The sequence below is a fragment of the Botryllus schlosseri genome, chromosome 13 (assembly GCF_051294905.1).
Source record: "Botryllus schlosseri isolate E-star chromosome 13, Bs_hap1, whole genome shotgun sequence".
Lineage (NCBI taxonomy): Eukaryota > Metazoa > Chordata > Ascidiacea > Stolidobranchia > Styelidae > Botryllus > Botryllus schlosseri.
The window spans coordinates 10221485-10239282 of record NC_137248.1 but is presented as its reverse complement, the minus strand read 5'-3'; the positions used below and the strand labels follow the sequence as shown (position 1 = coordinate 10239282).

General features: G+C 41.7%; 2 protein-coding genes across 4 annotated transcripts in view; one reads left to right on the top strand and one right to left on the bottom strand.

Moving 5' to 3' along the window:
* Window positions 1-17798, bottom strand: part of LOC145453887 (uncharacterized) — a 102475-nt gene that overhangs the window by 16264 nt on the left and 68413 nt on the right. The gene's annotated exons all lie outside the window — the stretch shown is intronic.
* The window catches only part of LOC145453883 (synaptotagmin-9-like), a 36746-nt gene that overhangs the window by 7548 nt on the left and 11400 nt on the right, over window positions 1-17798 (top strand). Inside the window, exons 6-10 of one of the 2 annotated variants that reach the window (XM_080331853.1) lie at window positions 9238-9356; window positions 9426-9551; window positions 10650-10773; window positions 10833-10964; window positions 12424-13519. In XM_080331853.1, the coding sequence (XP_080187979.1) occupies window positions 9238-9356; window positions 9426-9551; window positions 10650-10773; window positions 10833-10964; window positions 12424-12435 (513 nt within the window). In that variant the 3' untranslated portion in view covers window positions 12436-13519. Of the gene's footprint in view, window positions 1-9237; window positions 9357-9425; window positions 9552-10649; window positions 10774-10832; window positions 10965-12423; window positions 13520-17798 lie in introns of those variants that run through there. The other variant, XM_080331852.1, reaches the window with a different exon arrangement.

Sequence of the window (17798 nt, the reverse complement as noted above, 5' to 3'; positions counted from 1 at the left end):
TACCGCTTCATTAGCAGTTACCCTTTTAGAATTCGTCAAAGATAATTATGCAGCTCTTGATTCTTGCCCTGATAACCGCGTAATTGCTGGCGGATTGACATGTATTTCCGTATACGCCGACGATTTTTTATCACTCTCAGAGCGCAAAGACGATCCCGGTTTTCCCTGATTTGGCAGATTTAACATCACATAGCATATAGTTTATGATTATCATCTCTAAAATCGCGCTGCGCACCGCAACGCATATTAAAGTAATGTGACTTTCGGACTGTTTCGAACGCTATGATACAATTAAACATTTGCCCTTCCTGTATATATAACCTTCGCGTGAACTTGGCCTTTGCGGGGAATCGGTTGTTCCTATTGGCGTTACATGAAGCCAGTTGGCGTATCTCGCCATTTTTCTCCGGCTCGCTCGTAATTAGCTGACAATCCCGCTATCTGTGTCTGTGGTATTGGAGTGAGAGGCACGATTTGATATGCGGATTGCGGTGTAGCGCATGTGCGTCGGTATCACTTCAAATCATGATTGATCCCGGTAATGCTGAGCGCCAAACGGGGCAGTCATGGATACCGGTGTTACTAATCCGGTCTTTGGACTGACCCGGCCTGTAAGTGGATAGTATGGTTAGAGAACAACGTTTAAAGTTACGAAACACAAATTTGCGTCTAATGCGAAATATACTGCAATACAAACCCTCATACACGCACCGGTCCGCAATATCGGCATGTTTCATAAAATATAGGCGTAGAGTACCAACAAGATTCAGAGTAGTTGAAGGAGGTTGAATACGCGCATGAGTTCTACGAATGTTGTATTTCGACAATTATCGCCAGAGGTGGTCAGTAACGATGTACTTCTACTTTTTCGGGATACTCAAGTAGCCTTTGCTTACTTTTACGGCTATATCAATTGGTTCTGATTTTAGAATAATTTACTTCTACTCAACAATTTTTTTTTTCAAGGTAAAACCATTTACTTTTTACACTTTGGGGTATGTTTGCGGTACCTCTATTAGTTCAGGTCGTGTGAACTGGGCGAAATAGCCAATGTACCACGGTAACTGAATGTATATATATTTGTAGCGTCGTCAGTAGCAAAGGTGCACCTTGCAATTTCGATTAAGTACTAAGAGTATTACCCCCAACCAAATCTACTTTCCAAAGCACTTGCTTTAGTACTTTTCATGCCTTCAATAATCTACTTCTTCCTGTACTTGACCACGAAAGATATCTACTGGTACCATATCTGCCCGTCATTGCATTCCTGACTCGCATAAAAATCGACTATCAAAAAGACTGGAAAATCTTCCCGACCACTCCCATCCAACTGAATTTGCATCCGAGGCGTATATGACGTCACACACGCTTGCTTAACCGCCTACAATTTCGCGAGGTGTCCCCTTTCCGTTTAAGCATTCCCGGGCGCAAATCACGCGAAATTCGGTATCGTGATTGTCGGACTTACCAAACCGCGATAACCCGAGAACATAATTGAGCGTTCGATCCCGCGTTTTTTTAGAATATGGCCGATTGCCGTTGCGCGAGAACAATGGCGCACTTTTCTCCCGCGCGTTGCTGAATTCCGAGGACTTTCTAGGAAGTATAGAGGGGATGTCGCAGTCGATGTCTCTGTATGATGCTGACACCTCTCGAGTCGCAAGTTTTAACTGTAACGCACAGCTGTCTATAATGATTACAGTCCGGCCGATATCGTATTATTTAACCGATGCCGATAATACTTATAACTAGCATCTTCGCCGATAACCCCGATGTCTTCACTCGATAATCAAAAGACATGACATGTAGCTTAAGGCGCATGTCCAAAACTTCACAGCAACTATCAGAATTGCTTTACAGCCATGACATATTATTTGACATATGTAGACTAGAAGACTACAGTGTCTATAGTCTAATAATGGAGCCTTACCCAGTGATTCTCAACCGCCGGTTCGCGGCAACTTTCCGGTCGGCCCGCCAAATAGATTTCAATTTTATTCTCAATTGGACTAAGACGTTGCAGGGTGATCCGTTGGAGAAATGAAACACCGAATTTTGAACTCATCTAGAAATTTATAATGGTTTCTGACGTCATATGGAGTTTATATGACTGCCTTCAACTAGGGGGCTTGACAATATCGAGTACCTGAGTGATTCGATTCTGAATCACGTATATGCGTATATACGTATACGCTTGGTGTCGAGTCGAGCATTCGAGTATCACTATGACGTCACAACAAAATGTAATATGTCAAAGTTCAGATATGTACCTTTTGTGCCACCACAAAGAATATAATGCCTGTTATCCATCACATTAAAGATACTTTTGGTATTTCTTCGACCCTACCGATTTCATTGCACTCCTTGACAATGCTGTGGGAGGATCATGACTTCTGAAATGTTTTCCAGTAACGGTCGTAGCTTTGCGCTATATGTTTCGTATGCTGCGATACGGCAAATCAAGGTTTCAAGGCTTCCACAGTGCAAAATAGTATCGAAACCATAATTCTTGTTGATAAAATAACTTTCAGTAGCATCTATTTCAATAGAAGCCCAACAGTCATCATCGTGTTGATTTTAACAGGTTTTAACAGCTGAAAATTCCTTATTTAAATTAAAGTTCCAATTGTCGTAAATGCATTTTGATTGATTTTGACCTATAAAAGTTCACAGGTCCGCAAATTTATTTCGTAGCCTCAAGCTAAAAAGGTTGAGAACCACCGATCTATCGCGATACCCTTTTGGGGTCTAATTAGTGATCTCGCCTGATACCACATTAGAATCAGTCTATATCGGCAACGAGTAGCACAGTGCATGGTATTTCCACCAATGGATGGTTCCGAGGTCGATCCAGAATCCCTTCCCAAGTTTCGGAGGGCTGCTAAATACCATCCGGTACGGGTTGGTGGTCTTTTACAAAAGCCCAGAACGAAAAGTTGACCGTGCTGCTGGTCGGCAGTACTGGAATAAGAAAGAAATCGAGCTGGTGTAAAATCACCATATATCAGACATGGGGTAATCGTGATTAGTAATCGTAATCGATTACGACGATTACAGCATTTCCAAGTAATCGTAATCGATTACATTCGAAAAAAATCCGAAGTAATCGTAATCGTAATCGACTACTTCACATATCTAATCGATTTCTTTGTGAAAGAACGATTACTTTTCATTTGTACAATGCCCATGACAAAAACTGAACATTCATGAGCAACGAAGAGTGTGATTTAAAACAGGTTTTGGATAGAAGAAATGTCGGGTTTTCAAACGCCTCTATACTCATTATTGCGTGACAAGTATTAGCTTGGTTCTTGCTTGCGTAACGAATTACCCGCACGTAGTAAATAGATATTCGATGCACATTGTACATGTAGCACTGTGATTGTTAGAACACCCGCTGTGGATAAAGTGGATTATGCCAGGTTATCAATACACTACACACGCCACTACCTCGTAGCAGAATAATAATCACCAATCGGCCTAGTTTCGAATAGTAACGTATGTACAATGTAATGATGTTTTGTTATGCTTAGGTCAACGCTATCTGACCGTAGCTGATTGGCGAGCGGTAGGCCTATTTACGTATACAATGGCCAACGATTTGAAATTTTGTACCCGTCAAATTAAACATGACAATTTCTACATCGAAGCATTAAAAACCAGGCTGCTGATAAAAAAATCATAACCAAGCCGTTATTTTCCGTTACTCGTATAACGGCAGATCGAAATATCTGTATTAAGGGGATTGCAGTCAGACGTTGATGTTTACCTTATCATATTCTCATACGGCCCTACTTAAAACGGGCAACAATTGTTCTTTCGCAATTTTATACTCATCATTCGGATATGCCACTAGCCATCCGCTTACACACCATGTTTGCGTGGATTGCAGCTAGAATCAGTACCGAAACAGCACTTCGCCACCGCCATTCTCACAAATGGTGATCTTGTGCTCCCCATAAGGCGATCAATAAAGCTTGTGTCGGGCGAAGTCCCCCAGACCCCCCTTAACGACCGGGCTTTTCACAAGAACTGGAAAACACGATTTGATGCGATGGATCCGCTGTGCATTTTCTGTCAAGTCGCGCCAAGCGCGAATATTTAGCCACATAATTTACAACTATAACTTTATTGTATGTTGTTAACTCGTGAACTCCTGTCTGCTATATAAGTCAACAGATATTGGAATCGCCCAAACGTAGCAGACGAAAATGAAACTAAACGACAAACTTTCGTGACACGCACCCAAAAATTGTCATTTATGCACATGGTTTATCATTTTCCTCAGTGAGTGCCCCCGGTGGCATTTGTATTGTGGGGCTGAGATTGAGAAGACTATTCTTCTCGACCATACAGCGCGGCTATGGACAATGGGCAAATACTCAAGTTTTCGGCCAATGTAGCATGTCTTGGTGCGTTGCGGCGCGGTATTGGCTGGCACCGAAATGCCTATTTCTGTGTGAATCAAGCAATGGTATATTATGTGATACACAGGAAATGACGTCATTATGTCTCATTTAAAAATAAAGAGCTTCTCTCATGAGGCCTTTTCATCGCATTTTTGTCTTCCAAAGATAACTTCTCAGAAGCAAAATGAATGTAATCGTGAGTAATCGTGATTACTTTTCCAAAGTAATCGTAATCATAATCGACTACTCGCGGATTTTGCTGTAATCGTAATCGTAATCGCGTGATTCATAAGTAATCGTAATCGCAATCGATTGCATTCATGAAGTAATCACCCCATGTCTGCCATATACATATCGAAACACCATTAAATACTTTGAAACACAAATACAAATTGTCAAAATGTAGCATGTTTGTCGTTCACGCTGTAGTCAACGTGTTTTCAGCATATTATCGACGTCACAATGAAACAGTGTCTCCAATTTGTTGTTTAAAAGGTTTGACCCCCGCTCCACCCCTAACTGAATCCGGATGCACAGGCTGGCATGCAACCCATCCTTGTGTCCACACCGGGGCCTACGATATTCGTATCGTAGGCCCCGGTCCCAGACTTGGACAACTAGAAAATTTATAGCTTTTCTAAATTAGATTAGAATTAGTATTAGAGCTACATAGTATTTTCCAAATTAGATTAGAATTAGAATTAGAGCTAGTAAATTTTTCCAAATTAGATTAGAATTAGAATTAGAGCTTCACATCTTTTTTCAAATTAGATTAGAATTAGAATTAGAGCTACACAGTTTTTTTCAAATTAAATTAGAATTACAATTAGAATTTCCGAATTAGCAAAAAATTCAAAATTGAACGAAATTGTGAATTATAAATAAACACAGCGAAAATCAAGCACAGTTCACATCAACTCACAGTGCATTCTCATGAACATGTGAATGGTTAACGTCTGTACATCAAGCGTGTCTCATTTTGCACTATACCAGGGGTCACGAACACGCGGGCCACATGCGGCCAACGATCTGATCTGTGATTTTGGAAAAACGCGAAAATAATTTGAAATCCTGAAATTGATTTCAAATATAAAATTATTGTAGTTATTTCAAAATATTCCATTCACCTGACCCAAACACGACTATTACTCACTAGCTGAAATGGTTTCGGTCATGGGAAACAACGTTGAAGAGTAAGCTGATAAGAGCATATTGCCTTGACGTAAAATGGCCCAGACAATGCCAAGACCGAGACGCTTAGAAAACGGCCTAGGGCTTTCCCACAAGATCAATATTTAGGATGAGATAGTCTTTCATCTAGTAACATGTCCGCATATCCAATATCGATTCGTTAGTCGCTGAAAAGCCTGGTCAGGTATCATTCGCAGCTTATAGTTCAAAATAAAATTAAGTTTATGATCACGATATTTCATGTTTTATATGTACTACTTGATAGAATATTACTTCTTTTGGCGTGACCAAGCTATCGCCCATGTTAGTGAGTACGGCGTTGTACTATCGTAAAGCTTTAAAAACATGGTTGCTCAACTGTGTGTGGGTCATTTTGTCTCGATATTGCATTATTGCATGGCTGCAGAAAAGCTAATATTGAAGTCATGCCTAGGAGTTCACAAGCAGCAGCTTTAAGATGAGGAAAACTATTTTCTCCTTTCCAGTAATTCAAAACATCGCAGTCCGTAATCTCATGCGCTGCTTCGAAATCTCTTTCCACTTCATTCTCTAACATATTTTCTTTGGTTCGATCTAAAGCCACCTCTTTTCCTCTTTTTGCTTGATGTAGGTATGGGCATGAAAGTGAACAGGCCTGTGTAAACTATCTCTTTTTCTTCGCTACTGTACTGTTTGTGATCGAAACTAGAATGTTGTTCGGAGACTACAAGCTACTACACCAGCATGGCTATTGTTCGTCACGATAAATAGCCTACTATGATGATGCGGTGTACGTAAGTAATGCGATGCCGCCTTGGCACTGGATTTCCCTGTGCGAGAGGGATATGCTTGTTAACTCGGTGCGAAATGCCGCGGACAAAGAGGCATTTTCAGGAAAAGAATAAATTAGATTAGAACTAAAATTAGAGCATAGAAACATTTGACGAATTAGATTAGAATTAGAATTAGAGCTACTAAATTTTTTCTAATTAGATTAGAATTAGAGCATGGAAACATTTTACAAACTAGATTAGAATTAGATTACTGGCATTTCGCTCTAATTTAGTGAAATTAGACAACTAGAATTATCTAGTTGTCCAAGTCTGCCCGGTCCACACATTTAAAATTTCCAGCAGATTCCCCTGTCTCTACTGTACTAGCTACCGATCGGCATGACGGATATTAGAGGAGAAATTACACATGTGAACGTCAGAAGGACGCTTTGTGATATCACAAACATATTATGCCGTCGCAATCTGAAAATTCATTATAGGTTTTAGCTACACGCGAACTACGAAGATAATAGATTTGCGTTGACGTTAACCCACTTTATGTTACAATTTCGGAGTTATTCTGAAAATTTAAATGTATCAATTTGGATTAATTTTAGACACTCGCGTTTTTCCTTCTGGCCACTTTACGCTTTATCGCGATAAGTGAAATTATCGAGATACCGTCGCCATCTGATTGGCTATTACCGCGATCGTCTGATAAACATGACGTTTTTTGTCATTTGATGTGACGCTATTATTAGACGGGGGCTAGTTTCTCCCTGTCTGGCTCTAAATATAAAATTACTTTCTTCTAAGTAAACAAACACGTTGTTGTTTTCGGGTGATGTTAAGAATGATCTGATCTCGCATGTAATTGCAAGCCGCCATTTCATTGGGATGCACGGTCGCCGCATCTTACTACACGCGCGCAAATGCGCGCTAATGTCTCTGGATTACAGCTCGTACATCGTGAAACTGGGTACACCCAATTATACTTTCAGTATTACAGTTTTACGTCACCGTGCTAACGATTTGTTGTTGTCTTGCATTGATTTCACGATAATAATTTACCATAGATTGTCGTTAACGAAGTACTTTTTTTATTAAACTGATGAGTATACTCGACTAGCACTTCTATTATACTCGCGATGCTTGAGCACTTGAGCAGTCTTGTGGCCAGAGTACTCATACTTATTGTTCATCGCATTTCAAAGCAATAAACACACTTATACATCATAATTTTGTTACAAAATAGTGTTGACAATGTCGATATCATGTTAATCACCGACCTAGCTACAGTATCCTGTTTCGAATTAACAATGTCTCTGTATCGCGTTATTAGCTAATCCCGCATGTCCTAACAGATATAATTAATTTTATTATCTGCTGCACAGTCATCAAACCATTCATTTATCTACTCCATAAGTCGCACAATTGGTACACGAATCGCTTTTGGTTTTCCTACAAATCATCTGTCTGCAGTAAAGCCATTTACAATACTTCAACACCTGTTGCGATTACGGTGCTAAATTCCGCTTGACACCGTGTTTAAGATACAAGTATCACCCACCGCTATTAGATACCTACCCACCGCGAAAGTCTGCGGTGTAACCGGGTTCAGTCCCACCGGTTTGCGTGCGAAAGTTCCCATCGCTATGATTCGCGAGTGAGCCGACTGTTTGCGTAACTTGTCTGTTTTGGGAAACCGCACTCCCGAAATTAATGCGTACAAATGATCGCGGGGGAACGGTTTTACCGGTAATTATGGCGGAATTACCAACGCGCGGGTCCGCAGCGGCTTTGGTCTCGATCAGGGGGAACGCAAGAACAATACGCGTGTGGGGCGCGCTAATTGACGCAGATGAAATGGAGTCACCGCGTAATTTTGCGGTTACAGATTTACCTCTTCGTCTGGTTAATTCGGGTTTGAAACCGTAGCACGCGCGGTCATGGAAAAATGTGAGTTACAGTAAGACAAGTGGTCGCGATTTATAATCGTAATTCGTAGTCAAGACGATTACTTGATTGTAAAGTAATCGCAATGATTACATTTGAAAAAAATGCAATGTAATCGCAATTGATTGTTTTGCATATATAATTTGTAAATGGACGATTGCTCAACCTTTTTAGTTTTATAAAGACTATTGAGGATGAAATAGACTGAACTGGGAATCGTGTGATACATCATATAGACCAGGGGTTCTCAAACTGGGGTACGCAAGAGAAGGTACGGGGGTGCGCAACTTCATTATTCTGACACTGTGATACATTGACTTTGGATTCCCATTCTTTTACGGGGGGTACTCATCTGAAAAAAGTTTGAGAAATCCTGACATATGCAGTATAGAAATGTCTATCTCGGTGGTTATAATGGCTGTATACAAATATGTGTTGGGCTCGATTTCAAGGAAGAACAATGAAATCAATCGGCTTACTTTTTCCATGTAATCGTAATCGACTATTGCTAGATCGCGATCGTAATCGATATACATTGATACAGTGGTAGCCAGCTGCTGTATACACCACGCCTTGTGATACACCGCACGGATCAGCTTTCATCCCATGCCCCTTATTCATAATTGAAGGAATCATAGGTTAGAGGTGAACTTCTACAGTAAGTTGTAACACGAACAAGTCAACATACTGCCATTCGCGCGTCGCGCAGCGTATGTAACCTTACGTCGGTGTCAGCGAGAGAATTAATTTTGCGGCGCTGATAACGATACACGTTATCGTATTATCGCTACCGTAATCATCTCCAACTCGACACACAACCAGTAATCTGATTACGTTTAGGCACGCGTTAAACTTGCAGCGCTCAACGTGATTATCTGCTCGATAATTGTTACCCGAGTCGGATCGGAAATGGCTGCTTTTTGTTGCAGACCGACCTATCAATTTGCGGGGAGATTAATCTTCATCTGGCGTTTAAGTTGCCACAATCTTTGATTGTTACTATAAACAGCGCTAGGGGAGTCGGTGAAGTCACGGACGCCAGCCATTTGTAAGTGTATGCTTAATGCGTGGAATTCAAAACGGATGCTGCAAGAACGTGTTAATAATTCGTTCCTAGAACTGCGAAAGTGGTACTGCCGGGCGTTCCGCACGTTTTCCAAACGACTCCAGTACGCGGCGGGGAAGAGTATACTTGGATTGAGACTTTTACTTTTCCGGTCCCGCGCGAAGAGCTGACAAACAGGTAGGTCCGAACCCGATGATTGCAATTTCAGCACGACCTTGACCCCAAAAAAACTTTTTGGGTATAAGTTCTGGGATTCACGCGCAGTATGATCTAAGATTAGTTTCTAAGCGAATTCGGGATGATAGCACAATTGAGCTCGACAATTTCAACACCGACCTGAAAAATCTAGGGACTTCTGTCTCCGGATCTGGCCCTATTCTGGCTGTACGCCAAAAGGTAGATCCAATTGGTCCGACCGAGGTCGACTCCGGCATTCCTACCTAAGTGTTGGAGTTTATGTAGGCTCCTCCTCGCCATCTCATCCGTGTAAGTGGTGTCTTATAAAAATCCTTTAAGTGGGCCGTGCTACAAGTCAGCAGCTACGGAATAAAAAAATAAAGAGTATCAGCCTGGTTTAAATGACCATAGTAGTCACAAATACCATGAATACAGCAAACAAACCAGCAATACAAAAATTATATATTCTACATATCCCTGACTTGTTAGTTCGTAACCGGGGGTCAGGGCTAATTTCCAGACGATGCATAGACGACGTTGGTTGCATGTTGCTTACGCCTATTGCCATACTCTCATAAGCTATCCAGAGTTAGTCAGTAATGCAGTGCTACGATTTGGGAATGCCCAAGAAGGGTTTTGCTTACTGCCACTTTAATCAACTGGTTATGTTTTAGTCTACTTCTCCGTCAACTTCAAAGCTTTTTCAGACCAAACCGCTTTTTACATGTTGGTGTTGATAGTATAAATTTTGGGATAAGTTTGCATCATTTTCGTGATTGAAATCGTCATGATAAGAACCCAGCAGTATTGCGATCGCTGAATCGATTTTTGAAGATTGCGCAGCCTGTTTACTGTGTCATTGTTCATTTCGCGTTAAACGCAAAGAAACAATTAGCAATTTCAAACACAAAGCCACCCCCGATGAACAGCTAAATAGGTTTGTGACCCCGCGACCATCTCACTGCGATCTACTTCTTGAGAAGTACTTATTCGAGTATACTATTCAGACCTTCATTTTCAAATCTGCCACAATATTTCTACATATTCTTAAGCTGTACTGTCCGTTGACGACCTCTGAATCTTTACCAACCGCCACAGACATTTGGTGATTGTGGTGTCCGACGCGAAGAGAGACGAATCTTACCTGGGCGAATGCCACATCGATTTGGACGCGATCGACCTCATGCGCGGATACGAGGGCACTTTTCGTCTGTCAGACTTGGTACGCACCTTCGCTAGTATCACCGTACCATTCACAACAGTCGTTACGTCGCCGTTTAGCGAGGAAGCAGCGTAATTCGGAGCAGGTGGAGCCGCAACGCTGTCACTCAGGAGCTGCAAGAAGCATTGCTGGCGCATTCCGTCTACATGCGACCGCGGTTCTTATTTGATTCGAAGTGTACGCAGTCGAAGGTGGGTGGGTTGGAAGCAGAGGTCGTTTGTTAACAACTAAGTAACTCTCACTCTTTCTGAGTACTCCGAGTACTTGTTCCATTTACCAAAGTGGTTATATTTTTTAGCTACTTCCACTTCTACTTGAACAGATTTTAGGCAATTACTTACCTTTTAACTTTGAGACACTTGGAGATACAGAATTTCGGTATACAATAGAATAGTATATTCAATTCGGCCATATTTGGTGATGCGATTGTTGATATTGCTGATTGCTGACGAGTATCATCCGAAAATAAACAGTTATATTTCAATATGAATATACCAGGGTTGTAATGACTCGAGTCCGACTCGAGTCACGATTTTCTGATGACCCGACTTGTCTCGAGTCATTTTCTCCAAGTACGGAAATGACTCGACTCGACTCGAGTCAATCTGTGTATATTGACTGGACTTGGAATCGAGTCATTGCACATTGCGAATTCAACACGGATTACGTTCCGGAATCAAAATATCCTAGACGCGTACGCATATCAACTCGCAAGCGCGTATTGCATGGTCGTTGTGAGAAAGCGCTTACGAGCAAACCCGCAGCGCACTGCGCAATCTCTAAGCAAACGAAAGATTATCTCTCTAAGTGGTGGTAATCTATCTGCTTTGCAGATTAATCTCAACTTACGACGCAACGTGTTGTCGCGTGGACGGCCGACGGATTATAATAATTATCAAAATCGCCTCGCAATATCGCAACGCGCGACATTGTTAGCAGATGTAAGCATCGCCAAAAATTTGATATAAACCCGATAACGCCCGTCGATATCAGTTTAATAAGAAGACCGCGCGTTTTTTGTAAACCGCCCGTATATTTTCATAGCCTCTCAAACGTTGGTGTACATCAGTCATGCTCTCTCTGCGATAAACACGGAACATCGGATACAATGATGCCATTGTTGCGCTCCGACATCGTGAGAAACGCGGCGGCATGAGTTTCAGGCCCCTGCGCCGCCGAAATCGGCGCCCGATCTAAATATTTGGACCGCGACACCGCGCGGGCCTTTTGAAGCGCGAATCGTTTCGCCCGCGACCATAAACAAGCGGTCTAAATATTTGTAAATATATTTGCGATTGTGCGTCACAGTCGGCCGCGCTGGAAATTCTTTAGGGCTCGTGACTTGTCCGCGCGCGGAAAAGACCTTGTACTTGTCTTGTATAAACTGGCTGTTCAAAAAAACTTTTCCCAAAAAATTCACTTTCATAATGATTAAATTGTTCAGATGCCTAAAAAGCACGGCCCACAAAATTTGACTTAATTCCGACCAGAAGAAACCGCGCCATCCCGGATTGAAATTTTTACCGTTCTTCAAATAATAGTATTCTATTTACGGTGGCAAATTTCGCCACTTCGCCGCCACCAAACATTGTGTTCCGTGCATGCCTGAAGAGAGATTTATGTATATTATTCTCGCGTTTTCATCTTCAGAAGGGCCCGTGATAGAGTATGGATGAAGAGATTGCTAATTATTGAAAACAATATGACGCTGATTACCTGTGAATTCATTGAAATAGCCTCCTTAAAACGACGGTGTTATAATTCACCAATAAAATACTTTTCACATGAAATCGGCGGGCATGAAGAGGAAATAAACTGACGCGCAGGCAAAAAGACAGGAAGATATGTTTCCCAAGTGATAGTGGATATCTGGAAGTATCTTTTGTCGTGTTTGTTATTGTAGACTTTGCGAAATCAAATCGAATAAGCTTGTGGTTAGGACCTAGATTTTGCCTCCTGATTTTGACGGTTCAGTAAAATCTCGAGACGGGTGTTTGTTTTCTTGCGCTGGATAATGCTGTCGCGCTATGCGTCGCTTGTTTGTGTCTTCTCTTGCCGACGATCGCGCTTGCGAAAGTGAGAGGAAAAATTTCACGTACTTGGAGCTAGTTGGTTTCTGAGTCTTTCAAGGAATATTACACGCGAAATCGTCGCCTTATATATACGCAGAAATCGCGTACATCGCTTCTTGGTATCTCGGGTGATTTCATTGATATTCCACCAAAGTATCGGGCGTTGTTGATGCAAATCGATATCACTGTGAGCGTATATCATCAGCAAAGGTTCTCTATAGCATTGCATGGTTCTCAACCGCCGACCAGCGTCAAATTTCCTGCCAAGTATGTTGTATTTCTACACCTCAATTGCAAAATGCAAGAAGTTTGACCCTTTTCCATAAATTAGCGAGATGAAATATCGAATTTGAGATTGATCTACATATTTGGAACGTATTTTTCTATATCGTGTTGTAATATAGAGTTCCTGGTATAATTTAGACGTATCGTTCATCACAATGTTGCAAGTGTTTAAAATTAGCCTATATGTGAAGCTAATAATGTTTTTGGACGAAATTCGTTGTATTTTGACAGTACAATACAGCGACATTTGGAAGTAGAGGCTAGCAAAAAAGCAAACTCGCGGTTCTATAAAAAGAAACCGAATAATCAAAATTAAATCAGTGGTATTTAAGAGGGCTTTGCCTTGCAGAAAAGTCAACAGAATAACGTATAAAGCGTGTAATGTTACAAGGGCAGCAATAAATTTCTCATTAGATGTTAGAAGTTTCAATACTTTCTTTTGAGCTCCGTACATTTCTCCAATTACATTTCGGGTTATTGATGATTCTTGAAGGTTCACCGGTCCGCAAAATTTGTTTTGAATTATACAGGACACCAATGTAAAAGAGTTGAGACCCACTGCTCCACAGTGAAGTATGACCACTCGAGTTATGTCCTCAATCGGCTTATCTCTAGTTCTGTCTGATTGTTTCGCAACAGTTTTCGACGTGTCAGCGTGGTTATTTACCTGTCGCATTTTGACAAGTGATAACAGTACGTTGATGAATCGGCCTTGGTCTCTGTTGCTTCGGAGATGTATCTGCTGCACCATCAAATGACATGTACAGATTCAGGGGCGTGGACAAGGGAAGGGAAAGGGGCCAGTGCTCCCTCCAAATTTTCCGTTTCAAACCACGTCACGATGGATATTCGTCACGTAACCGAGACACATTTCTTACTTTCGCTCATTATTAGGGCGATTTTTTTGACATGTCAGAAGAAGTCAACATTGGGTAAAAATTGTAGCGTTAGGTCCCAGAATTGTTAAAATTGTTTACAAAGTCAAAAAATTTTTGCAACCTGTATCGTAGATATTTGCACTGTCGGTGAACTAATCATTTGACATTTTACTGCTTATAGCCTACTTTATGGTTTATAGGTCTACCGTTGTAGACGGCCCATTGTCTGCTCATTGTGAATCATAAACGGTCAAATGAAACAAATTGGCTGACATGGTGTTATGCTCAACGTACCGCAATATCCTAACTGAAGCAACACTTCGCGGGCATTAGTTTTTATATCAAGAAGCGCATGATGAAAAATTGTGATGTAGACAACATTGTCAGAATGAAGCAACACGGTGTGTCACCAGCAGTGTACGCACAACTTCAGGGTTGCCAGCCAGCAACTGCTGCTGTTAACGTTCTTTCTCCATTCTTGGCAAGCTACTTAATAAATACAGAGACATACTACCCGAGAATGTTGGAGAGTATCTTTCGTTGTACTACGACATATATTAATTATTTCTACCATAATGCGTGATGCAACTACTGGAATTCTTCATAGGTTCAGATTTCGTTAAAATATAATTTTTTCATGTAAAAATTTGTCAGTTTCGAAGTCAAAAAAGTTTTTTCAGGCCAAAGTACTTCGTAAGCACAGACAGTTCCAACCAGAAATGAAGATGAATAGTACAATCCTAACATTTTGTGGGAGAACACGTAATTGACATACATGAGGTCAAAATTTAGTTTTTCAAGGTCAAAATCTTCCGGTTCTTGAGGTCAAAAAAATATCGCCCCACTCATTATATACTTTTCAAATTTTTTCTCGTGTACTGGAGGTTTAGCTTTTAAACTCTCCGCGGGCACCCTTCAAATAACATCTGGACAAAAGTCAAACGGATAGTGCCTCAGCTTCTGCTTTACTAGTATTCAAGTGACTACGTAGCAGAGGTGGTCAGTAAGAAGTACTTTTACTTTTTCCAAGTTCTGAACTAGGTTTTGCCTACTAGTACTACTTATAGTCAACTGGTTACGTTTGTAGAGTACCTCCACCTCTAGCTAACACTTTTTTTTAAGAAAAACATGTAGTTTGGGGGAAAACCTTATACTTGAATCACTTTTATGGTTGAAATTCTCATGACAACTGGGCGGACGAGCAGCAATGTCGTGGCGACTGCATATATTTTCAAAAACTGCACCTTTTGTAGTGTCATTGGCGGGGCCTACGAATATTGACCCCCTCATTGCTCTTTTTGCTTTAGTCGCGAAGATGAAGCTTGTCATTTCGAAAGAAGTCACCTCTGGATAACTGGCTAACAGTTTGCGACCCATCGAACAAATATACTATGTACTTTTTGAAACTACTTCAGTACTTTTCAGCTCATCATTGTCTATATGTCTTTGAAATTGCTACTTGTGCTTTTAATTCAGCAGAAATATACGGCCTTCTACTTGAGTAGCAACTTTGACCACGTTTGTTACTTAGGCCAGATCAAAAGGATTCGATTACGAATCGACTATTCGGGCAGTAAACAGCAAGGCGTTCGATTTCTTCTCCTTTTGATATAGCCGCCAAATAAATAATGCATGTCACGTTTTATCAGCGGGAATTAGGTAAATTTTCAAAGCTTATTCTTCGTAAAGATATTTCGACCGCGTTCAGTGTGTACATGACGTTTCAAAACTTGAAACCCAACACCGTGAACAATGTTAGTAAAGCGAGTTTACGGTCGCTGAGCAAGGAGTGCGAAGTTTAACCTTTCCGCGAGATGGCGACCACTACAAGGGTTCTTTGATATCTTAATCTGCGTGCTCACCGCGCACCCGAGATGACACGGTATCAGGTTTCCGTCACGTGACACAGCTCATCTTCATGGCGTCCGGGCAGTTACTTGATCTGGTCGCGCAGCATTTATTCAGCAATGACTTTCGTACACCTCATCCGCGTCAGCGGTGTCTTACAAAAGCCTAGAGGTGGGCCGTGCTATAAGTCGGCAGTTACGGAAAATAAGAAGAATATCGGCCTGGTGTAAATGACCATAGTAGTCGACAAACACCATGAATACCCCAAAACAGACAAAATCTTTCGTACAAAATACCACGGCTGGAAACTACAATTGTTGGCGTATTGAGCGACCCGTAGCGGGTACTAGTAAACATACGATATGGCCGTTAGCGGCCACGTGTCTGTCGTTAGTGGTGTCCGGTCAATACCGAGAATGCTATTACCGAGAATGCTATTACCGAGAAGGACAATACCGAGAATGGACACCACAGAGAATGGACATTACTGAGAATGCAATATATGCAATGCAGGCATGGTATGCATATGAACAGGTCGTGTGTGTGCATCACGGCGTTGCCACATTCGGTATCGATTCTCAGATATAAATTTCTCGACAGCGTCCGTCCCAGTAAGATAGATTCTTGGCATTGGCCAATGGCTATTCTCGGTAATGTTCATTCTCGGTTATGTCCGTTCTCGGTAAATTCCATTCTCGGTAATAGCATTCTCGGTAATAGTATGGAACCGTAAGAAGCTAATCGCGTGAATGGATCATATATGTGCTAGATTTCAAATTTTGAACCGACCGGAATCTGGAAAGTTCCTCTGGAACAGGATAGATTTCGTATTTTTGTTATAGTTCCTGTACTGCCTGATCGGGCCAAGGTTTTGAATTTCCAATTCGTGAAAGTGTCTTTTGTGTTTTCCTCCAATCTTTGAATAAACTTGGACTCAGGAGGCTTCTGCATTGCACCACAACTTCGTTACACCCTTGACAGCAAACCAGAATGCACTTCCGAAGTATCATTATAAAATTATAGACGACAGGGTCTGTAAATACACACCCAATTATGGACTTAGGACTGTACCAAGATTTGCTTCGGATCCGGATTTTGACATTAGGGACGAAAACAGCACCCGGATCGGATCAGAATACTATTCTATCGAACAGGATTGGATCCGGAACCCGAAAAATCGTAATCCGATGACCTCAAATAACGATGCACCAATGCTGACCACCAGCTGCCACTGATCTTTTGCAGGCCACGATAGTCACATGTCATCTCCAGCTTGCTACGCCTGTATCGGGCGCACGCTTGGTATAACGATGACCCATCGGCGTACAACTAAATGCCGCGCATATTTTGCACATCGTTCCCAAAAGTTAACGACCCGGTCGAACCAGTCATAAATTTCTGAAAAGCTACGCCCGATCCCCCTGCACCGTCGAAATCGCATTACGTAGAATCGCTGTTTGGATTTTAGCCGGGTTTGCTCACCCTATACATACAAAACAAAACACGTCAAGCAAACGAAACAGAAAACAGAGCCCTGTTTAATTTGATGGGGGCTGATGTGTATAACAAGCAAAACAAACCCTTTCCCGGGCAATTTCGGTCGATTGCTTCAAGTGGCGCGGGGCTCAGCGGACACGCGACTTTACAACACTTCGATGTGAGTGTGATGGTTCGGTAAGAACGTCTTTTCGACGCTGGCTACTTGAATAACTCCGTAAACACCGTAGCCTAGTTTTACTACCACAATATGGGAGAATGTCAGCGATGGAAAGACAGGTGTCAAAAAATCATTCAACCTTGCGATCTGGGACTTCGTCATCTGCAAGATATTCGATCGTGCGTGCATGGCGCATGTGTTCTTGAATTTGTCCGAAAGATATCGTATGGCGCTTTGCCAATCTGGGACCTAAACCTGTCAACGCGAATTCTTATGCGCAATTGC